Here is a 25410-nt window from a genome sequence, read left to right as displayed (position 1 = left end):
TCTTAGGCTATCGAAAATAAAAATATGAAAATTTCGTATCAAATATGTGCATCGAATGGTACCATTATCTGTTCTTATGTCGAAACTTGTAAATACAAGTCTGTTTATCACTAGAAAATACAGATCAACATGCAAGTTTAACTATATTTTAACGACAGTTTAAACAACGGATCATTTCCATCGGATTAGAGCAAGCAATAGTTACTACGTGGAAGCTTGCCATTGTCAGCATCTAAGTACCCTATACTATTGTCGAGAGGCTACATAAAAACAAACAAAAAATGAAATTCTTTTTCCATGATATATTTTTATATTAATAATAATAATAATAATAATAGTAACATATTGTAAAATATTCTAATGTATAAAATAAACAAAATATTCTCAGGGTTAACTGTCAGATCTGGAATGTAAATGCCGATTACTAGTAATATCAAGTCATGTGGTATGAGAATGTTAAACACGTGATATTTTCTGTGGTTCTTCTGATGAGAAACTTTTCAGTCTTTTTCGTCGCTGTGGAGATAAGTTTCCGGTCATATGTAGGGTTTCACCAGAAAATTGGGAATGAATTGAATTGTTATGAGATAGAGGTGACGATTGAGACCGAGTTCGATTTTCTTGGACTGTTTGTGATATTTTATGTTTTTCATATGGCGATCGAGGTGAGGAAGGTAGGCTTTTGGACGGAGGAATGTGGTTTTCGGTTTGTAGGAGTATGTTTTCCGGATTTTCTTCGTCTGGGGTTGTAGTAACTTGATGGCGAGGGAAACCAAATACACTTCCCTGCGAGTGGAGAGAATCAGTTGGTGTCGTATTCATCGCAGTTCCCATGCGTGGTTGATTGCTTAATGCAAAGTAATTTCCCATTTTTGGTTTAATAACAGGATATGAATTGTGAATGTCACTTTCCGATTTGGATACTATTCTTTGTTCGGGGACATTTCTTGGAGGTAAATCTGGACGAGTTGTTTCAAGAAGTGACTGATTACTGGTAGATACTGATTGTTTCGGAGTCGTCTGATTCAACAAATCAAGGCGGTTACCGTCATATCTATGAGCACTACGAACTTGTCCAGATTCATGTAATGGAAGATAGTGTTGACCGGGCGGTTCTACAGGGACGAGACCGCCATTTGGAAATACAGGGTTGTCAAAACTACCAATATCTCCATTTTTCTTTCCAGAATGTTTTTGCTTCTGTTTTTTAGGCGTTCCTATCTGGTTGTAGTATGTAATTCTGGCTTTTGTTTCTTCCAGCATTTTGTGGAGACCTGAAAAACAGAAGATGAATTTGAGAAATTAATTATTAAAATGAACAAAGAAAACGTTACTCACCACAAGTAAATTAGACGTTAAGCAGAAAACTTCCAGAAAGTAAATAAAGTTATTTGTTTTGTTCTAGAAAATTGACTTTAGGCTAGCTCGATACTATATTGATGAAGATCTATATGAAATGACATATTTTTCTTGTACACAGTCAATACAATATTTTGAGTAATTGGCTTTTTATTGGTGTGAATTAAAGGGTTTACTCCTGGTTTGCCCACATTTAATTATACTAATTATCTTTTAGTAAAAAAACAAAAAAGACAAAAGGTTTAATGAGCATACAATTGTATAGCCTGTTCCAACTTAATAGGTCTATAGTTTATCTGTGTTTTCTATATATTCAGGTATTTTTCATTTTGTAGTTTATATTTCTATAGATAAATGATAAATAAATCGAACATTTTTTTCTTAATAATTTAATATCAATTCAAGCGATTCATTTGACATACAACTAATAACAAAACAATTATGTTAAAAATACACCAATATATGATAAAATTGTCTTTTATTGCAGACATAATTTATATTATTTATGAATCAAATTTATACATGCATTGCATAACTAAATAAATTAAGCACTACGGTTAAAATCAAGTAATAAAGGGCACTATATATGACCAAACATGAAATTTTGGGTCCAAATGAGGAACATGGTGCAAAATGAGATTTTTTTTTCAATAAATACCTATTTGTAAGAGTAACATTACTGCAAATTTTCAGAGTGATACGGGCTGTAGTTTTATAAGAAATAGCCTTTTGTTACAAATGTTTTATCTCAATAGTGAAAAATAACAATTTTGCCCTTGTTTCTGGTATTTGGTGAAAATTTAAAAAAAAAACACAGAATACAACAGCTGTGTTTGTTATTACATCTGTCTAATTGAAATAAAACTGCAAGTTTATTGTTTTCTGTTTGGTATTGAATTAATAATAAAGATCCTTTTTGTTACATCTTGTGATCCGTTTATTAGGCAATCGCCAATGGCAGTCAGCAGGGTTTGAGAACATCCGTTGTTCGACCTGTTAGTCAAGTGCGTTTTGTTAAAATATACTTTTTAACTTTTTTGGTCTTTTGGAAGATGTTGTTTGTGCTGTATTTAGACCCCTCTACCAAGAAATTTGTTTTGCATGCACACGTATAAAAATTGCGCTTTTTATCCAACGTAATCATAGGTTTGAACGTTGTTTTCAATTTAGACTTATTTATATATATATAGGTTTGAACGTTGTTTTTCAATTTAGACTTATTTATATATATAGGTTTGAACGTTGTTTTCAATTTAGACTTGTATATATATCTAGGTTAAACAATTAACAAAAAGAAATGATACCCTGTCATCATATCTCTTTAAAAAATAATGAAGTAAAGAATTTGAAATAATTATATATATTTAACAATCCTCATAATTTATTGTTAAGGCAATGCTGGGCGTGTACTTTTCCTATTTTTTGATTTACAATGTCCAGCTAATTTACAGTGTCCACATTTCCTTTTTTTTCATTTTCTATTGCTGATTTAGCAAGTTCAGTTATGACACTCTGGCAATGGGCAAGCTTCTTTATATTTATGCAGCATGGTGCTACTTCTGTGTGTGAAATTATAAACAGCTTGGATGTAAATTTCAGAACAAAGTATTTATTAAAATCAATAAAAACAAGAAATGATAGTAACAGGATGCTGTTACGAAGTCTCCCAAACGAAGCTCCCATAATTCGTAATTCCCAGGGTCGCCTGACATTGGGCAACGTCCAGTGAAAATTGGTTTGGTCCAGTAAAGTAATATGCATTAGTGATGCCTGGGGACTAACCTTGTATATCATTCAAATCATCTTGGCATGACAAACCAGAATATATATGGTTTAGGGGTGGGGATCTCGACCATTTACAAGATACTAGAACATTGGGGGTGGGGCGGAACCCCTTGGGACTAGCCCTACACGTCATTCAAATGTTCATTACATGACGAACAGGAATATATATGGTTTAGGGGTGGGGATCTCAACCATTTACAAGATATTAGAACATTGGGGGTGGGGGGAACCCCTGGGGACTGACCGTATACGTCATTCAAATGTTCGAGACATGACAAATAGGAATATATATGGTTTAGGGGCGGGGATCTCAACCATTTACAAGATATTAGAACTTTCTCAAATGGCAGGGGGTTGGGATGACCCCTGGGGACTAACCCTGTATATCATTCAAACCATCTTCGCATGACAAACCAGAATATATATGGTTTAGGGGTGGGGATCTTGACCACTTACAAGATATTAGAACTTTCTTAAATGGCAGGGGGTGGGGGTGACCCCTGGGGACTAACCCTGTATTTCATTTGATGTGCTTTATCATGACAAACCAGAATATATATGGTTTAGGGGTGGGGATCTCGACCATTTACAAGATATTAGAACTTTCTCAAATGGCAGGGGGTCGGGATGACTCCTGGGGACTAACCCTGTATATCATTCAAACCATCTTAGCATGACAAACCAGAATATATATGGTTTAGGGGTGGGGATCTTGACCACTTACAAGGTATTAGAACTTTCTTAAATGGCAGGGGGTGGGGGTGACCCCTGGGGACTAACCCTGTATTTCATTTAATGGGCTTTATCATTTAGAACATTTTCAATTAAAAAGATTGTGTCTATCACAAACGGTTTTCAATTTATAATCATTTGAAAATTTAAAAAAATAAAATCCCATAGGGTTCTATAGTAAAACCCTCTTTTCTTTTTGCCCCTCAAAGTACCCCTTTATAAACCCCATTGCACAAACAAAACCCTGATTGCACCACTAGCCATGTTAGTCTAACATATTGTGAAACCCTAAGTTAATCTGACAAGCGGTTTTGGAGAACGGGTGCGGACAAGTTCAAATTTAAAAGCGGCGGAAGAAGAAGAAGAAGAAGAAGAAGAAGAAGAAGAAGAAGAAGAAGAAGAAGAAGAAGAAGAAGAAGAAGAAGAATAATAATAATAATAATAAGAACTGAGCAAAAACAATAAGTCTTCCCAAACTTCGTTTGGGAGACTTAATAAATACAGTGAATAAATAAAAAGAATTTTAAATGACACTTATTTATTTTCAAGTTTCATTTATTTACTTCTTACATATTTTGTTTCAGAATGTACCAACAATTTAAAAAAAATGTCAATAATTTGTCAAACTTGTAAACATTTTTTGTATTTTTGTTTTAAAATTTGTCAAATTCAATACAATTTTCTGGTAAATTTATAAAATACCTTTGCAACTTTTCCTTGATTTAATAGTAAAATTAAGTATCTTTTATAGAATTTTACAGGTAAAATAAAGATTAGCATATGACTATAATTCAGAAATAAACTATAATTGTTAAAACAACAAAACACCCTGTGTTTTTATAAACCTCCAATTAAATGTGGGCAAACCAGGATGACACCGAATTAAAGAACTTAGAAACACCGTTAATATCCAATAAACAACCACCAAGTTCGCAAATGATACATCAATAATATATAGATATATTTAAGTATAATTACTACAGTTTTGTTTACAGCATGACCATTAACGGACCAACCAAATGTTTATTGAAAAGTTCGATGGCATATGGCGCCGTGGTTATAATATCCGCGCAACACCTTGCCTCGGATCTTTCGCAGGTTGGTCTTTCAACAATATATCATGTTTTCGCAATCTCTTTTTCAGAACCAACACTGTATAGCATTTTACAAACTATCCTACTTCTTGAGATCAAACTTTTGCCGTTCTTTTTAAGAAAATATAGCAAACGAATTATGATATTGGTAAGCTGAACCTGAAATTCTAACGTTTGGTATTTGGGTTTGTTCGTTCAAAACATTTGCGGCATGGGTTAACAGAAGCAAAGGCAATGCTTTATTCGAAAATTGAGAAACAACTGTAAAAATTCGCATTTTCTAAATACAATAAACGATTTGGAGTCGTATCTTACATTTTTAGATGATATTGTCAATAAATTGAAGGCCATCTTTCCAATTTTCTAATTAAGATTTGTTTCAGATGAATACTTAAAGATATGTTCAAACTCTAACCCGAATAATTCAGTTCCTCTCCGCAATCGATCGGATCTCTCCTACTTACTTTATGTAGCCTGGTATAGCCTGACCCAATCTAATACTACTGTCGAGGAGTGAGCCAGGATCCCAAGCTAACTTTAATGTAGTAATCGTAGATAAGCGGAATATAACGACTGAATTATTCGGGTTATCCAAACACTAGTAATCTTACCCGCTGATTTCCTCCAAAAACAATAGATGACAGCAAAAATTACAATTATCAGAACAACACAAAGAGATCCGAGTAGAGCTATCACTACAATGTCCGCCAATCGGAAGTCTTCCTGTTCTGGTGACGAAGATGATAGATCTGATATTGCAAGACCTTGATTTGCTTCACATTCGGCAACTGACAGTGTGTTTGCTACAACAGTTCTTACATTTTCGGATTTAATCATCAAATTGTCGTTGTCATAGGAACCAACCTAAAATTTATACATTGAAAACATGCATTTAAACGAAGAAAAATTCCGAAGTGAACAGTATAACAAAACATCTAACTCTATATTATCATTTTCTTTTTTTCTTTTCTCTAAAAATGAATACTGTCCTTTTGTGCAAATAATGCTTTTAGTTTTTAATAATTTAAAAGTTCAAGTTTTACATCGGCCTGGGTGTCTACCAAAACTTCTTCGGTTACTATGTGACATTAAGCATAAGTCATTTCCACGTACATACTTAACTTGTAATACGAGCTGACAGTCTAGATCTTTATAACACTATATTCTTGAAATATTTAAATGAATATTAAGAAACAATACACGATGATAAAGCAATATTATGAAATGTATGAAGGTGAAAAACATTATAGTTCATATTACCGTTCAGTTAATATATGTGAATTACATTTTTTTGTTTAATGACATGTTCTAGTTTGCTTGACCAAATAGAAAATTATTATTTGAAAAGTCCGTAATAATTTCGCACACTGATTTTGATTCAGTCTTCAAACTTAAAGATAAATGCATCAACAATATTAAGCGCAAAATTCCAACCTTAGTCTAAGTGTTATGTCTCTACAGTGACTTCAAACGTTGAAAATGTAGCTCATATTTACCCTTCATTTATCATGTATAAGTTCGATTATAGCATTTTGAATAAATTTGGATAAAACGGCAAGTACTGTTAATAAACTCATCATAGATACCAGGATTAAAATTTTGTACGCCAGACGCGCGTTTCGTAGATACAAAAGACCAGTGACGCTCGAATATCAAAAGATAATAAAGGCCAAATAAAGTACGAAGTTGAAGAGAATTGAGGACCAAAATACCGAAAGTTTTTGCCAAATACAGATAAGGTAATTTATTCCTGGTGTAGGAAATGAACAGAGTCCGCATCTTATTTCATGTCATCTATATCATTCAGCGACATTCCAAACAAGAGGCTCTCAAGAGCCTTAATTGCTCACCTGTAATTTTTTACTTAAATCTTTCATCAATGATTATTTTTGCTTTTAATATATATTAATGAGTGGCTTAAAAATTCCATTGAGATGTTCTTTGTATCTGTCATATTTTCTTCAAAAGCAAAGAAATACATTTTACCCCTATGTTCCATTTTAGCCATAGTGGCTATGTTTCTTGACATACAAGAAAATAAAATACAAATTTATACTAGATACTCTGAAACTCATTCAGCCCAAGTTTGGCTGAAATTGATTCAGCAGTTTCAAAGGAGAAGATTTTTTAAAGTAAGCAAACTAGATGAACAAATTGTGAAAAATTGTCTTTAAAGGGCAATAACTCCTTAAGGACACATTTTACAATTTGCTGTCTACGGTTTATCTTTATCATTAATACTATTCAAGATAATAACCAAAAACTGCAATATTTCCTTAAAATTACCAATTTAGTGGCAGCAACCCAACAATGGGTTATTACATTCATCTGAAAATTTCAGGGCTGATAGAACTTCGCCTAATGAACACTTTTACCCCATGTCAGATTTGTTCTAACTCCTTTTGTTTTTTAGATATAAGCCAAAAACTGCATTTCACCCCTATGTTCTATTTTAAGACATGGTGGCCATGTTTTTTGACCAAACAGAAAATAAACACAAACTTTAATCTAGATACCCTAAGGATCATTCAGCTTAAGTTTGGTTGGAATTGGTTCAGTAGTTTCAGAGGAGAAGATGTTTGAAATAGTTTACACCAGACGGACGACGACGACGGACGACGGACGCCAAGTGATGGCTAAGCTCACCGTTTCTTCGGAACGGTGAGCTAAAAAGCGATATCATTTGGTCCATAAAAAATGAGAAAAGAGCAATTTCAATATATGAAATTGATTTACAAGTTATACTCTTGAAAAAAAACACCGAAAATATGAGAGTTACCTCTGCATATACAAAGTCGTCTCCATCTTTTCTTATTTGAAGAATCTGGAAACCAACATCGCCATTCCTGTTTTTGTCGAAGACATTAAAAGATATCTGGTTTTCGTCCAATATGTTAACTTCTGCTATTTTATCCCGAACATGGTCGATATATCTGTTATAGTTTGCACACGGAAATTCTGTCTCTCCTTGGCATAACTCTGTTTTGGCTTTAGCTATACCTTTAGTCAATGCTTTAACAGCTAATATGCAATGCGAAACTCTTCCATCCGCCATTATGCCATTTGTATCTGTTATTGTGATATTGTCAGAACATGGTTTGGGAAATGTTTTAACGAAATCGTCTTCGAAATAACATTGAAAATAGTTTCGAAAAAATTTCTTATACCAGTAACTGGCTGTCTCTAAGGACGAAGTCTTCTTAATTAAATTTTCAACAAAGTTGGTATTTGTTGTTCTCGTTTTTATCTTGAAGGACATCGAACCTTCGATCATTTCTCCAAACATGTTCTTTATATTTCTACTGTCAGCCCAATCGTCGCTTCCAATAAAAATATATTTATTTTGATTCGCACCTGTTTTGTCGATGTCTTTGATATGGGACAAAATATCAACCATTCGCCCTTCTGTTCCAAAATATATGAACAGATTCGTTCCTTGATTCATAATGGATTCCAGACTTTTCTGAACTTCAAAATTCCACTGTGCACTATCTTCTTGTTGCACTTTTATTTCTCCTACTATACAAATACCAGAGGCATTTGCCACACGTTTAAAGGCATCTTTTCCTTTGCTTCCATAATTGCTATTTACATAGACTAGACCAACTGATTGCCAACCCATAGCATTAAGAACCTCTACCATTGCATGTGCTTGATCTACATCACTCGGAACTGTTCGGAAAAAGTACGGAAAATTTATTTCTTTGTCGTCGAGATCTGGTGACGTCGATGCATATGAAATTGATGGAAGAGCAATACTAGAAAACAGAAAAGTGACAGGAACAGTGACGCCGCTCGGAAAAGGACCCACAACGCCAACAATTTTTTCTGGATCTATCGGGTTTGTTTCAGATGGTATTTTTAGCTTACCAGTATACAAGTCACTAATAATCATCGAAGCCCTGCTTGAGCTGTAACAATCATCAAAAGCTATTCCTCCAAATTTTATATTAGTTTCCGACTGAGATTCTTTAATGCTATTTAAAAAGGCTTCAACTGACAGAACGTCAAATGTCAAATTTCTAAATTCGCCGCAACCAAAAGGATCGTCCGATAATCTGTGTAGGGAAAAGAATCCCAAAATATAGACATCGCCTTCAATAAATTCGTAGGCTATGTTTGGAGTCTCTACACACAATTCACATCCTTTTTGACATTTCGAAGAAGAAAACCCATTTGGAAACTCAGAATTAATGCTGAGAGAACTATTAACATATGAACCTACCTACAAAATAAAGTTATATGAATTTTAATGCAAATTGAAGCAGTATAAGCAATAGATTATGACTAATGAATACATGTATAGATACAAAAGTTAGCTATAAGATTTGTATATACGTTTACCATTGATGTTTAAGTTTGTGTGGTGATATCAGATAACTGAAAGGTTTGCAAAACGATAAACTTGACTAAATATGATTTGAACTTTTTTTACGATCCTGGTTGGAGTATTTATTGGTAGAAACATGATACCTCCCCAGTGCACGTGTTCCAAGTTTGTGTTTATTTAAAGAACTTCGTTGTTTTCAGGTTGATTCGGATTTGGTGCGTGTATCGTCGTCATATTTTGGTAACTTGCCGAATTTGTATGGTTCAAAATAAAAGTCTGCCAGAGGTATAAAAATTATTAGAACTTACCCTCAGCAGTTGTGGTTTTGTGTACATGTTGATGTCGTAAAGTGGGGTATTTGAATCGGGAACCAGGTCACCAAAGCCATTAAATGTAACAACTCTGCGCTTGTTGATAAATTCAGTTGGAGAAATATCTGGACCTAAATCAGTGTAGTTCACTTTTGTGTTATTCATCGTTTCTAACTTTTTGGAATTGTAATAATCTTCAAATCCTTCACAGATAACTTTATAGCCGGTGCATCTTGTGTCGAATGCTGTTTTCAAAGAAGTGGTTACAGCAAAAACACTATCTAAAATAGATACAACATAGTCTTTCCAATCATCACCGGAAATAACTCCAAAATTCTTTATGAGCGAAGAAATATCATCCGACGTTGATGCAGATGAACGAATTTTATTTGCATGTTCAAGAACTTCTGGAATATCTAAGGTTGTCATAGAAATGGTCATAGCCTCGTTTGTAACATCCGGTGCTCCAGATAATACACTGACACGAGTACCTATTGATTCAGACATTATCCATTTTATATTCTTTAATTTTGCTTTAATGTTGGCTGTTAGCTGCATTTTACTTAGAAGCTGCTGAATAACGTTTCGTTGACCAAAAAACAGTACACCTAATGTTTCATCTGTTGTGTTTTCAACGTGTTTCAATAATTTCTGAAGTATGCTGTCTCTGAATGATGTGTCATCAAATGTTTCTGTAGTTTTAAATCCAGGAATGACATTTACACAAATATTGCGAATTTTTGCGAGGTGAACAATTTTTGTTACTCCATATCGACCGTAATTATCGTCCGTGTGCATTGCAACTACATAGTTCCAGTTGTGCTGTTCCATCAAGTCAACAAACACCTACAAAAAGCACGAAAAGTTATATTATAAGCTACTTTCTACTTTAACCCAAGCTCATATGCAATATGCAAGTTCTGTAACGGGTGATAATTCAATGATCCGCAGTGATTTTTTTGTAAGTTATTCGCCCATGAACAGGCAGTATAGTAGAAAAATCATTACCCATGTCAAATTATGTACCTTACACCACTATCTCAGGTTCGGGGAGGGTTGAACGCTCACAAACATGTTAAACCCCGACACATTCTATATGTGCCTGTCCCAAGTCAGCAGCCTGTAGTTCAGTGGTTGTCGTGTGTTCATATCTGTTATATTTGCTTTTCGTAAATTGTTTTATCATAAATTATGCCGTTCGTTTTCTCGTTTTTTATCGCCGACTATACGGTATAGGTTTTTTCTTACTTAAGCCGTACGGTTGCCTAATTTCTTATATCCACTTCATTTGAACTCTGTGGATAGTTGTCTCATTGGCAAACATACCACATCGCCTTACTTTTATACTAACAGGTAGTCAAACACACAATTTTATTTAGGGACCAGCTGAGGACCACCTCCGGGTGCGGGATTTTCTCGCTGCGTTGAAGACCCATTGGTGGCATTCGGCTGTTGTCTGCTCTTTGGTCGGGTTGTTGTCTCTTTGACATATTCCCCATTTCCATTCTCAATTTTAAATACCTAACTTAGATATTTGTAGGCTTTATTCATGTTAATTTCTTTAATTTTTCGAAAATTGCATTATTATTATACAAACTAAATTATCATTGTTATTATTAAAAGGCATTGTCAACATAAGCTTTCACTATAGTAACATTACAATAAAAAAAAATATTAACTTACGCGAACTTGATCATCATCCGAAGGAACCGTTCGGAAAAAGTTAGGACTGTTGCGTAAATCAGGAGACGTTGATGTTGGACTTACTACAGGAATGTCCATATTTTCTACCATTTCTAAAACTTTTTGCGTATTCTGACTGCGTGAGGGACCAAGTATACCTGTGATCAAACAACAAAAAATCATTAGTTTTAGTAGGGACGTGTGAGTAAGTTTGCAGTTAGGGGATGACCATTTGATTTTCGATGGGGAATAGGTTACTTTTCGGGCGGAATATTCTTGTTCGATTGTTATTTATATTAAATTTTGTACGTTTACACAATCAAATCTTGCCTTTTGTATTGTAGAATATTATTTTCATCCTGATGTGTGCAAGGTGAGGTTTTTTTCCAAGTTCTTACCAGGACAGGGTATTCATTTCCCCCTCCCCCTCACGAAACTCAAATGGTGGTCCTATTATCTAAAGAAATATCATATGTTGGTTAGGTTACAACATAAGCCAACAAGTTTCGGAAAAAATAAATAAATAACAAATGAATAAAAAAAATAATTCTCCGCTTTGACAACACTTACTTTTTGTCGATACCTTAACGTCCAGTGGCAAACATTTCATACATATTGTGGACGAGCCTCGTGTGTTTTTTCTCGTTAAGTTCAGTAAGAAAGGTTATAAAAGTTTTAACCATGCGCACCTTCTTCATGTTCGTTGAAAACTACTTGTAGAACAGCCATAAAGACTTAACTTTTGTAATAGATGGTAAAATCCATGTATTTCTTGTTTAATATAGTTTGTTTTCTTTGTACGTCCTGAATATGCACGATCACTACAAACAGGAAATGTACCATCTGACTGGAACCACGCAAACGTCACACCTGTATTTAAAAAAGGGGATAAACACAACCCAGGCAACTATAGGCCTATATCCTTAACATGCATAGCTTGCAAATTACTCGAACATATCTTTGCAAGCAGCATGATGAATCATCTAGAAACAAACAACACTCTGTATGAATTACAACATGGATTTAGGGCAAAACGATCATGTGAGTCCCAAGTTATCTTACTGATACATGAATTATTCCAAAACAATGACAAACAGATCTTATAATCATGGATTTTGCTAAAGCTTTTGACAAGGTACCACACAAAAGATTACTATACAAAATGAAATACTTTGGCATATCAGATCAAATCATTAACTGGGTTGAATCCTTTCTTTCAAATAGAACTCAAACATTACTTTTAGAAAACATGTCATCTTCAAAAATACCAGTCTCATCAGGTGTCCCACAGGGTACAGTGCTAGGACCGATACTATTCTTAATCTACATAAATGACCTCCCAGAGTACATCCAACATAGCAAAATCAGACTCTTCGCAGATGACAGTATAATCTACCGACAAATTAAAACTCAAAACGACTGCCTCAAGCTTCAAGAAGACCTTGAAGCTGCCATTCAATGGGAACAAGATTGGCTTATGGCTTTCCATCCAGACAAGTGTAACGTCATGAACATAACAACAAAAAGAAATCCCATCCACTTTTATTACAACATGTATGGACACATTTTAGAATCGGTAAAACATGCTTAATACCTAGGTATCACCATCTCAACAGACCTAAAATGGAACACCCACATCCAACAAACCGCCGCTAAAGCAAATCAATCCTTATGTTTCATCAGAAGAAACCTTAAAGTCCAGTCGCAAACAATTAAAGAAAGAGCGTACCAAACACTTATAAGACCAAAGTTAGAATACTGTTGTACTGTATGGGACCCATTTACAAACGAAAATATAAAATCACTAGAAAAAGTACAGAGACGGGCGGCAAGGTACGTGTGCAACAGACATCACAACACCAGCAGTGTGTCTTAGATGATAGACACCATGAATTGGCAAACATTACAAGAACGCCGACTACGAACAAGGCTTATAATGTTCCACAAAATTGTAAATGAAAATATAGTCATTCCATCGCATAATGTATTACAACAGAGTCAGTCTACTACAAGATCAACCAATAAAGAATCTTACAGACAAATTCAATGCAATAAAGACAGCTATAAATTTTCTTTTTTCTGTCAAACCATCAAAGACTGGAACAAATTATCATCTGAAATTACTAAAAACACTACTTCAGAAAACTTCAAGGGTGCACTCACACACGATGTGCTCCTTGATACTTACCCTCATCGGAAATAACAGATACTCTTGTTTTTATCTTAAACCAAAAAATAAAATAAAAAATGTAATATTTAAAACTAAATAAAAAATTGTATAAATTAAAAACAAAGATAAATTGTAAAAATTGAAAATACGAAAATATATGACCAAAATCAACTTAAAACAAGAAATATTTTGTTAATCTATCATGGTTTGACATAAAAAATTATCCATATCAATTTATTTAGAAACATTTACCAGGCATGCGCCGGAAAGTAAACATCAGTACGTTGATGGTTTTCTGTAACGAAAGAAGAAGAACTATTTTGCACTGGCCGTAATGCAGGAAGCTGTCACCGGGGAAACTGGGTGACTTATAGGGTTGTGTAACAAGAGCCTGACTGAAAGGCCTCTTGTTACTGAAACTGTGTGATGCACCTGATCACACAACGAACGAATGCTCTGAATAGCAATTACAACCCTGTGACTGAAACTCTGGTGAAAACTAACTCTTGAGACTCTGGAACTAGCGATGAATAAATCAATAAATCAGCATGGATACTTTTATTACAGATGGACTGTGTACAGTGTAAAGTCCTGAGTCCAAATCATAAACAAGTATTTATACACAATTGAAATGACAAGAATAAACATAACAAATAATAATTAGTTTGAGTTATATTGTACACTGACAAAGATTAAACTATTTTTAGAATTTACTAATCTGATTATGATATTTAAAAACATATAATTATGAAAAAAGTAAACTGTCACTTATTAGCTAACAGAGTAAAACATGTCACTCTATGTCCAAACTGAGAATTAAATACATATCAAAGCATGTTGATTTAAGTCCTGGATATGAAATGTAAATAGAAACGAAAATATAAAATAAGATGAATTATAAAACACTGACAATGAAAGTCTAAAATATCAAAATTGAGAATTTTGTATTAAAGTCCTAAACAATAAAATGAAGCTGCCTTTTCCCTGGTCACATAGCACCAAATTAATCGGTTTTATTTTCACTATTTATAATGTAGTGCTTGCGTTATAGAAAAAAAAGGATTTGTATAATTTGAGCAGATATAGAAGACAAAGCGACACTACAGGGCGTCGAAGTATATAACCATGTGAGCTTTAGAATGGTGTATTTATTTACATCACTAGTGAAATGTCATATTTAAATGACTTATCTGTTTTCGAATATCAGTATCGTAGACTCAAATATTATTATTTGTACTCTTTGTAAATGTTGTGATAAGAAATAAATTTATCAATATAATGTATTCAAAGGAACAAATCTTTACTGAAATTTCGAAAATACTTCACAAGCACAATTAATGGTTATGTTACAATATTAAACTTAATATTATGTATAATTTTGTGATTAATTGAAAGTTGCTATCAGTCATTTTAGAAAATAAATAATCATTGAAAACTGAAAGAACAGAAGTTATATTATAATACCTAGATAATATGTTGAACTATTGCCTGTGCATGATCTCAGATCTGGCGGGAAATAGTAATCCATGGCATCTAGAACACTATACATGCTGTACCGTTCAATACCACAGTCATCGTATAAGTCATATCCTGGTAAAAAAAAAGTAAAAGAAAAAACGATGTATATTCATATATATAAAGATAAAAAAAGAAATCCCATAGTGTGCAAATACATAAAAATCAGTCTTTGATATATACAAAACATGCTGTAAGAGTGAAACTGTTGACTAAAAATTATCTTCCTTCCAAATAGAACTCTTCAATGATTGCAACGTTGTTCGCAAGGACTTTTTTAAGGTGGCTTACTTATGGGGGTTTTTTAACGACCTTGACTGGCTATAAAGCCCTCGCACGGTCGGTTAAAATTAGATTATGAAATTGTTAGGCGAACAAATTCCTAAAGTAATGGTTAGATAAACTCAAGTTCTTTTTCCACTAGTTGAACAGTAGAACGACAAAAAGTCCGTACAGTTACGAAGCTACGACAGCGGAAAAAATTTAACAAAATGAATGACGTGCAGCACGGGGCCCTGGTTTTTGAAAGTATCTTAGGACTAATGGCATGTACTAATATGGTCTTAGGACATATCTTAGTCTATGTGATGGTTTTGAACGTGTCTTAATTTGAGATAAAGCTAAAACTATTTTAAAATTAGGACATCAAAATAAATGTTAATAAGTTAAGATGGTCTCAGGATATTCCGAAATGTTTTTACTTTAAGACTGTATCGATAACACATCTATTTTGCTACTCTACCTTTTCATGCTTTAAAGGTTTTATTTGGCTTTTACACATTTAATGAAATTAAGATATTTTTATAAAATACACATTGTTCGTTAATACTTTCCCATTAAATTATCGTGCAATGCGTACATGTTTTTTTCCATAACTTCGTCTAACGGTTCAAATTTAATACTTTTATAATACAGGTGCTGCATGTAATAAAGATTCATTTTTATTGTTCATGCTTAACAGTCCCGAGACCATCCTGATAAGGACCATCTAAAGACAGCTTTGGTTTAGAGTAAGTATAATAAAGATCCTACGATGGTCATATACAATTCCTTAATTCTGCCATAAGACATGTCTATCCTAGAATATACTTTCGAAATCTTGGCCCCTGATTAAATCTTCTGGAATTAAGTCACCAAGTCAAATATTAAAGGAATGCTATTCAAACATGTACATGTAATCAAGAAACCGTACATATAAGTGTAACAATTAAAACGACCCGAACGATAAGTGTTAAGCAAATAGTTAAATCCCCCTTTGGATAATCTTGCTTGTAAATATATTTTTCCTTCAAATTTTTACATGGACAGAAAAAACTTAAAACCGATATGTTCATACAGTGGCGCCATCTTTTTATAGCAGCCTTTTTATATTGAAATTTTCCATGAAAATAAGTAAATCGTTCGAAAACGCAGCAGTTGACTTAAAAAATGATACACTTCGAGAAAATGTACACATGATTCTTAAACCAATTAGAAACACCTTGATAATAAATGAATGGGAATAGCTTTAGATTCTGTATGCATTTTATTTTATCAAGATGCAGGAAAGTCTATTATTAATTCTTTAAAATATCAATGTAACAATGATTCATTTGAGGTTTTTTTCTGGATAAATAATGAAATTCAAAGTAATTCAGTATGTAATTGAACGTTTATTTTAAACGACACAGTTCGACAGAAAGTTTTTAATAAAATGACCAAATAGTGAAAATAATGTTTGGTGATTTGTTATAGTAACCGAACGTTTTTATTTTAACTTTGACCGCAAGGAGAAGAAGTTTTAGACTGTTATGAGAATGTACATATTAAAACTGTGATTTGTTGCTGCTGTTAATTTGACGAAAAAAATAAAGACAGGTGCAAATTATACGTTCACCCCAAAGAAACCGTTGCAGTAAAACCAGTCCGAACTAATAATAAGCTACCGAAGACAGTCTGTATTTAGCATTTCAAAGCCGAATGCGTTAACCTTACGTTCTTCAAAAGTCAATTATCAAATTGTTCATAACCTTAACCTGTTTAGTAACTTCATATCTACTAAGGTACATTTAAAGAAAACTCTGTAACTGTATACATATTCATTTGTATTCCTCGCTTTTATCTCACGCTATTGTAAACCACATGTTTTTCAACCACAAGCGATAAATACAATTTAAATAACCAATAAACATGAAAATGTATTGGGGCAACTTTTTTTTTAAGAAATTAACACGTGTTAATATTTAGTCCAAACCAGCAACATTCATAAATACAATCATATTTAATGTCCCGTGTACAATTCTAATTCCGAGACCTGAACCTGAAATTGGGTCATATTATTATTCTATACCTTGAGACAGACAGCAGACACATTTAAAAAAACGAAGAGGAAAAAAGGGTTTTTATCCTTTTCTTAATACAATTTATATAAGTGAGAGATTCAAAGCTATACAAAAAAAGATTTGCAATTCTGCAGGGAAAAAAATCAGATCTCAGCATGTTTTCTGAGTTGACGATAACCTTTCAATGAAATAACTCCATCTATACATATAAAAAGTAAGTGCAAGTAAATCCAAATAACAAATATATTCAATTTTTAATTTTGATGTGTCCTTCTTAACTATGTGATTTCATTAGTTATGGTAAGAATATTCGAAGATAAAATAGACTTCGGGCAGTTTTCGTTGTTTTTTGAGATAGAAATCACTTCTCCTAATTTTTTATGTTTTATATTCAAAACTTTTGACATTCGAAGTATACGAAGAAGTTACATTGATGATGATCCTGATGATTAAATTACGACAAATCGATTTTTACGTCCAGCAGCGAATATTTCATGCATATTAGGACGGGATCATGGCGTTAATGCGATATGAATATGGACCATCCTTTGTACTATATTATTAATCGAATATTTTTAAGGATTTGTGATTCGTTAAAGTTTGATCACATGTACATTTGTATTTACTCAGTTTGCACGCCAATCACTGTTGTGTTTACTTTTCGTAGGTCAAAAACAACATATTGCACAGGGCATACAGCATGTTACTAAAAACAGACTTTACAAGTGGATCTTAAAAATGCATAGCTTAAAAAAAACTTAATTTTTTGTGTGTTATCTAGGATAATTAGTCCCCAACCTCTGAAAATTTTTAGTCTGCCCACCACGAAATATTTAATTAGAATTTTTTTAAATATTTTTGAACTTTTGAAAATTCCCCCGGACAACCGAAAAGATTCTGAGTTAACAAATGCATAAAAGTACATTAAATGATGCTCAATAGAAAGTAGATACTTTTGTCTTTTAAGATCCAACTGGAATATAAGGATCGTAATGATGGCATGCTATGTGGATAAACTGATCGTGTTTCAAGAGCTAAATTGACAGCGCGTCATCACTATAATGGCTTCCATTTTTACGATTATAAAAAAATTGGTGGCGTAATGGGGAGATAATTTTGACAAAGGGTGGCGTAATGGGGAGATAATTTTGACGAAGTAGAATCCTGACTGTAAAATCGTATCGACATCATACAAAGGCTATAATTGTATAATAAAAAGCCGCACTGAGCAGGATGTTTATAAAACGTACTAGTTCACAAGGTAACATTCCTAAAACTTCAAATGATTCACTTCGTTCTGGTTTGTACGCGGATTTACTCGAGTCTCAATTTTAACACAAATAATTTTCCGTTGTTTAAGGATATATTACATATACAACTAAATTCTTTTAAATTCGAGAAAGCTTTATGTTAGGCGCGTATCATTCGTCCCTTCATTCCTTAAAAAAATCAGCACTAAACCGAAGGAGAAACAATTATTGTTCAAACTGAAAAAAAAAAATATTTAAAAAAATGTAGAAACGTATACGCACGATTTGATTAAAAGATAGCTAGGCTTTGTGTTAAAATTATCTTGATATATATCTTGTCATAAGGATTATTCATCCACAAACAAGTAATTTGGGATAATTTGTGTTATTTATACAGCCTTTGGTACTTGTTCACATTATGTTAAAACAGTTTTTATATGAATTGGACCATTTTATTGGCTTTTGAACAAGTGTGACCGTGTTTGTGTCTGGAGGAAATTTTAATGACTGAATAAGGAAAAAGTTCAATGTAATACGATTATTCTTCGTATATTTATTCTCGTTAATTCCTGCAATTCCTAAAAAAAATGTCCGCGCACTTTTTCTCCTTACAAATTGTACACAGTGTATTGAAACTTTGTGGACTTTAAAACTTACTTTCAAGATAAACAGGAATTAATATCATAAAACTTTCCACATGTAATTGATTAATGTGCAGATTCTTTAAGTCCTATGATATGCAATTATTTTCATGTCCGTTTTACTGCGCTTAAATTCAAAGTAAACAACAATGCTTACATTTCAAACTAAACGTAGTTTTAACTACATACAGTCAGCTTATGCATAAACAAGATGTGGGGTACACACCAATGAAACAGCAAACCAACAACTTGATAAAACAGAAAAAAAACATCATATATGTTTTTCGTTCATTGTTTTGTACATAAATCTGTACATAAATCTGGTAGTTAGTTTTCTCATTTTACATTTGCCATTTCTGGGCCTTTTATAGCTGACTATGTGGTATGACGGTTTTGCTCATTGTTGAAGGTGACCTAACTAGTAAATATATTTGTTTAGGGGCCAGCTGAAGGACGCCTCCGGGTGCGGGAATTTCTCGCTGCATTGAAGACCTGTTGGTGACCTTCTGCTGTTGTCTGTTCTATGGTCGGGTTGTTGTCTCTTTGACACATTCCCCATTTCCATTCTTAATTTTATAGTTGTTAACTTCTATGTCATTTGGTCTCTGGTGGAAAGTTGTCGCATTGACAATCATACCGCATCTTTTTATTTATATATTTGAGCATTTAATGAATAAAGATCAGTAAAGGACCGCGGTCAGAAATATCTGGCATAGCCTAAAATTTAGTTACGAGTAAACATTTCAGTGAGAAGAGCTTTCAACTTGCTTCTATAGCCCCCCCCCCCCCCCCCCCCCCCTTTCCCCCATTTTTATAAATATATCAAATTTATAGTTCACGTTTAGCTTTGGAAACCATACAATGTATTCTTAAACATAGCAGGAGCATTTGCATGCATTATTATACGATAAAGGATATGTGAATTTTTTTTAAAAATTCAGTCAGTGGTAAAATTGGGGATGAGAAACAGATTTGAAAAAATAACAATAGGGATAAAAAACTTAAACAGGACAAAGATCTAGAATCTGGACAGTGTGAACATTTCATTAAATCCACTATAAAGATGTAATTTAGAATACAGGATTATCAAATTAGTGCACAAATCTCTAAAAAAAAAGTCTCAAATAAGAAATACTGTGAGCAAGGTTTTAAAATTCATAGCCAGCTTTCTATTTGTAACAATAAACCAAACACTTAATATCGATAGGAAAAAAAAAAGAAATCAGAGATGAAAACATTATTATGCAAGGAAGAATATTTTGTGAAAGTTTCAATGAAATACACCAAGTGGCTTTCAAAATATTGCGTAACAGCAAGATGCGTACCCATGATTCGATAAGCCAAACTGTTTTGCTACGGTGGTCTTTATCCTGTAGTCTGTTGTACTGTCTAACGTTTTTGGTAATTCCTGTTATTTTATTAATATGTTATTTGCTTTGGGGAACACAAAAATACCTTTATCACATCAAAGATAAATGTAAAAAACAGAACTTGCATAATATTCTAGGTAATAAAACAAAAGATTTTGGAAGTTTCTTTGAACCCAATTATACTGTTTTAAATGTAGTTGCGGATACAAAAAGCAGAATTAGAAGCAAACGAAAAGCAGAGCATACATAAAGATCACTAAACACTCCCACTCCATTAAGCGGGAGTGTAATAGAAATATGCAGATCAAAATAAAGATATTGTTTAGGTACAGAAATTCATTTAAATTGTTATATTACGTGTTACAACAGAATTGAATTAAATCTCGATCTTGATAATATAGCATTTTATTTAATTTCTGTACCCATTTTGACAAATGGACGACCATTTAATATTCGGGTTTGGGGGGTTGGGAGAACAGGAGGACTTTTTCCGTATTGATCATTTATTTTCATCTGTTGCTACGCATCCTTATTATTTTTCTCTCACTTTGTACACAGTCATTTGTTTCCTGCATTTTGTGTTGCTCAGAAAATTCATTTTCATCCTGTCTTGTGCGAATTAATTTATTCTCAGTTCTAACCAGGGCAAGTTAATCATTTTGAAAATCCTCCTCCACCTCCCTAATCAAATGGTCGTCCCCTTTAGTATTTTATATCATAGTCACGTAATGCTTGTGCTTAGAATTGTAAACTTAATAAGACAATGTATAAATTTTTTTTTCATAATATGGAGACGAGAGAGAGAGAGAGAGAGAGAGAGAGAGAGAGAGAGAGAGAGAGAGAGAGAGAGAGAGAGAGAGAGAGAGAAAGAGTTTTAGTTTCAATCTACGCGACCTATACCCCAATTGCTAAATTTAGATCCACATCATTGATCTCAATTCAACCATGGCACAAATACAAATTACGAGTGCTACATGTATCTAAAACAGACGAACTTACCAAATTTAACTCCTGGTACCAATGTCACATTATTTAATCTAGATACTGCCCAATCTATTGCAACAACAGTCATTATCGCAGAGGTAGCAATGTCCTGACATTCTTCATCCCCGGATGTTTGTCTCAAACTTAAAATAACTGAAAACCTAGCCTCAGCATCCGGATTCTTCTGTAGAGGTTTTGCAAAGCATTGCTCGTAACTCGAACACGACTGAATGAAAGTACTAAACAACACTAGTATAACCACACACGAAATCATATCTCCGCTTGTTCATAACTTGACGAAATAAAAAACACTTTCGACAGTGATCGAGCCAGGTAGATTATGAGTTTACAGTATCAGCACAGAGTGGTCATCTCCTAATCCTGCCATAATCGTGTATATATCATAATCTTTATCAATTGAAGTAATGTAATTGATACGCCAGTTTATAATTAAGATTTGATTGAACTATCACCGTTAGAGATCCGTGTGGAATATTTAAAATTATTTAATATAAAGTGACAAAAGGTAAACAGAGGCCTAATACAGGTAAAAATTTTACCTGCACAGGTAGATAATGTATATTTAAAACTGTATTATTCCTAATTAGAAAATACCAGACATTTTAAATAACTCAAGTATTATGTATGAAAATTGACAATATGGTTTAAATTGTAAGTAGCCAGTGTAAACAAACAACTGACCATTAAAGATAGTCCCGTTAGCCCCGGGAAAGTAGACATTCCTTTAACCATCTTTGTATTGTTGGTAGTCATTCACGAATGACATAAAAACTACATTCAGTCAATCAGAGAACACGTGACGTGATGAAAATACATCACATGCTTCAGTGGTGTATATAATAAAACTTGTTTAAATGGCAAATTTATAAACAAATAACAAATCAACATACTTTTATTAAAGGTCATGTATGTTGTTAAGTGCAATATACATAATAAAACGTGTAGATCGAATTTACTTCAATTTATCACACTTTATGCAAAAACACGTTTTTTCTCAATCTTTGAAAACTAAATTGAATATTAAAGTTCATACTATCATATTAATCAACGCAACACGTAAATTCAATTGTGTTCTATAGATTACTCCCACGACAGTACACCAAATCACAATCCCTAGCTGCTTACCGAAACGATGTAGGCTATCGCAATTAATGACATAAGAATAAAGACAATTATGAATAAAAAAAAAAAACAACAAAAGAAAAAAATAACACGTTACTTATCACACCCAAATATGTATACATTAAGAGTCTTGCAATATTTTGGCTTATTAATTTATCATCATAATATAAACAATTAAAGAATGACCAAAAACCGCAATTTTGAGAGATTTCGGAAAATGTTTAGTATTATTCATCAGACAAATGTACAAGGACATTTTTAACCAAAACTAAATTATGATGGAATTAAAGCAATGTTTTGTTTCTAATACAAATTAATTCATTTTGATCAGCGATATCCTTCGATGCAAATTTTGACAAAAACCTGTAAAATTTACAATTTTGTATAAAATTCCATTCAACAGCCTTCAACAGCAACATGTAGCATTGGATACCATTTTGTGTATATATGTGTTCTTTATTGCAAAACAAACAAAAACCAATTTTGGTCATAGCAATACAGACACAAAACAAACATAAGAAAAACCCAGCAATATTAAGACACAGTCATGTTAAAAACGGTTATTGGTCTCCTTTCCTCAGTTCTAATGACTCTTTAATAAAAGAAACGACTGCTTTTATACCATTGGGTGTTGATGGATTTAGTATAAGCGCGAGTTTATCGGTTAAGTGAAGTGTATATATATAGAAATTTGTTTTGCATGCACACGTATAAAAATTGCGGTTTTTATCCAACGCAATCATAGGTTTGAACGTTGTTTTCAATTTAGACTTGTTCATAATTTTACGTTTGGGCTTGTATTATATTTGCCTTCGGGTTTATATGATCCGTTCATCATATTTTGACTCCTCAAAATTCAAGAGTCTATCCTAAATTGAGGTAAATTGTATGGCTTTCCAAATACCGTTTCGATTCCTACCATCACTGAAGAGACATTAATTGTATTAATAATAAAATAATTATAAACATCAGAATAATTGTTTAAACAACCAAAGAGAGTAAAAGTCTTTCTAAAGATACACTAATTTCATTGTTTGTGTGAAGTCCAGTGGCAAATATTTAACGCACGTTATTAGCTCAGAGAAACTGGGTAAATGCTTCTCCTTTTTTTAAATAGACAAGTTGGGAACCAGTTCCCCTATTAAACGCTAGGGGTTAGGTCCCAAGAACTAACGAAAAAGAAAGATCGAGGGCCCAAATCCCCTCAAATTACACGTTTTCAGATAAGTGCAACATGTTTATTTGTATTTAAATCATTGTCTTAAGCTTTAAGGTACCTATCGGATTAATCACTCCTTTCCCCTTCCAATACATATCCTTGAATTTTCATTTATAAATTTCCAAGGAATATGCACGGATTTAACATCTCTAAAAATAATACTTGCATCTTCCTTTATAAATTTTCTTTTTTTTTTTTCTGTGAACCGCCAGATTCTATGTATAACTATTTACTGGGACATGTTGTTTGTGCATTTTTCTTTAATTTCTAATTTTTTAATTTGTAGGGAAATAAGTCCTTGATATGTAACATTTTCTTGTATGTGTCTAGCTAAATTGGTCCGCCTCGGTGGTCTCGAGGTAGCTATAAAGTGTACTAGCCCTAAGTGCGAAAGGTTGACGATTCGATATTCGGCAGGGTCAAATCTAAGCCTTAAAGAGAGGCGATGGATACCAAAGGGACATTCAAACTCATAAGTCGAACTAAAACTGACAACGCCATGGCTAAAAAAAAGACCAACAGACAAACAACAGTACATAAAAAAAGTTTTTTTTATTGTATACTTAATATTTCAAACAGACCTTCAAGGGCATTACTTATAGTTTACTACAAGTTTTATAAAAAATTGTACCCGTGAGAGCGCTAACGAGGCCATTTCCCATAAATTTAATATTTCCAAGGGTCATAACTCTTTAAAAAAAAGTCGATCGGCCACCATTATAGAACTTGTCCGAGATATTGCTGATATTAACCTATAATATAAGTTTATAAAAATCTGGCAAGAATTGTACCCGTGAGAGCGCGCGCTAACGAGGCCATTTTCCATAAATTTAATATTTCCAAACGGCATAACTCTTTTAAAATAAGTCGATCGGCCACCATTATAGAACTAGTCCGCGATATTGCTGATATTAATCTATAATAGTATAAGTTTTATAAAAATCTGGCAAGAACTGTACATGTAAGAGCGCTAACAAGACCGGACGGACGGACGCCCGGTATTTCCATGTCCCCCGCAACGCGTTACGCGGGGGACAAAAACCAAAAACTGAGCAACACGAACCCCACCAAAAACTGGGGGTGATCTCAGATGCTCCGGAAGATTGGTATTTGCTGCTAAGCACAAGGTATCAAGTAGTTATTTAAAGTTTTAGACTGTTTGACTCTGAGTCAGAATAATGTGTATTACCTCGTGAAATAGCAAGTTTAAATCTACCCGACTCAGTGTGTCGTAAACAGGTTAAGTACGAAGCAGGGTTCATATTCATATCGCATTAACATTTTCTCGTGCTTAATATCCATTTAATTTGCTGCTGGACGACTAACAGATATCCACCATCACCATCTAATTATATTTGAATCTGTATTTCCCCTGTTTATTTAAAGGACCACGCGCACATGATTGTGACGTTACGAAACAGTTTCAAATATGTCTGGTCCTGTCTGGAAATTTTACTTTTCCCTTTGCAGGCTGAGGCGTCGTCCAGATTACATGTATATATA

At 33.4% G+C, this 25410-nt stretch overlaps 1 protein-coding gene across 1 annotated transcript; it reads right to left on the bottom strand.

Moving 5' to 3' along the window:
- Window positions 1-282: 282 nt before the first annotated feature.
- On the bottom strand, window positions 283-22070 carry LOC127700053 (uncharacterized). The gene is made up of 7 exons (XM_052203507.1): window positions 21561-22070; window positions 14929-15054; window positions 11295-11452; window positions 9609-10457; window positions 7750-9195; window positions 5582-5834; window positions 283-1274 (listed from the first exon to the last, which is right to left on the bottom strand). Exons 1-7 carry the CDS (start codon window positions 21817-21819, stop codon window positions 457-459), a joined length of 3909 nt encoding a protein of 1302 aa, XP_052059467.1. The 5' UTR covers window positions 21820-22070; the 3' UTR covers window positions 283-456.
- Between the last annotated feature and the right edge of the window lie 3340 nt (window positions 22071-25410).

Source organism: Mytilus californianus, unplaced genomic scaffold (assembly GCF_021869535.1).
Source record: "Mytilus californianus isolate M0D057914Y unplaced genomic scaffold, xbMytCali1.0.p SCAF_47, whole genome shotgun sequence".
Lineage (NCBI taxonomy): Eukaryota > Metazoa > Mollusca > Bivalvia > Mytilida > Mytilidae > Mytilus > Mytilus californianus.
Note: the sequence above shows the minus strand (reverse complement) of the source record. Positions and strands in the feature narration are given on the sequence as shown.

Bases quoted from the DNA above. Each gene is read 5' to 3' on its own strand.
- LOC127700053 (XM_052203507.1), bottom strand. From the start codon at position 21,819: ATGATTTCGTGTGTGGTTATACTAGTGTTGTTTAGTACTTTCATTCAG. The intron at 15,055-21,560 runs GTAAGTTCGTCT...TTTTTTTACCAG, and splicing joins GGTACCAGGAGTTAAATTTG to GATATGACTTATACGATGAC. The intron at 10,458-11,294 runs GTAAGTTAATAT...TGCTTTTTGTAG, and splicing joins CGGATGATGATCAAGTTCGC to GTGTTTGTTGACTTGATGGA.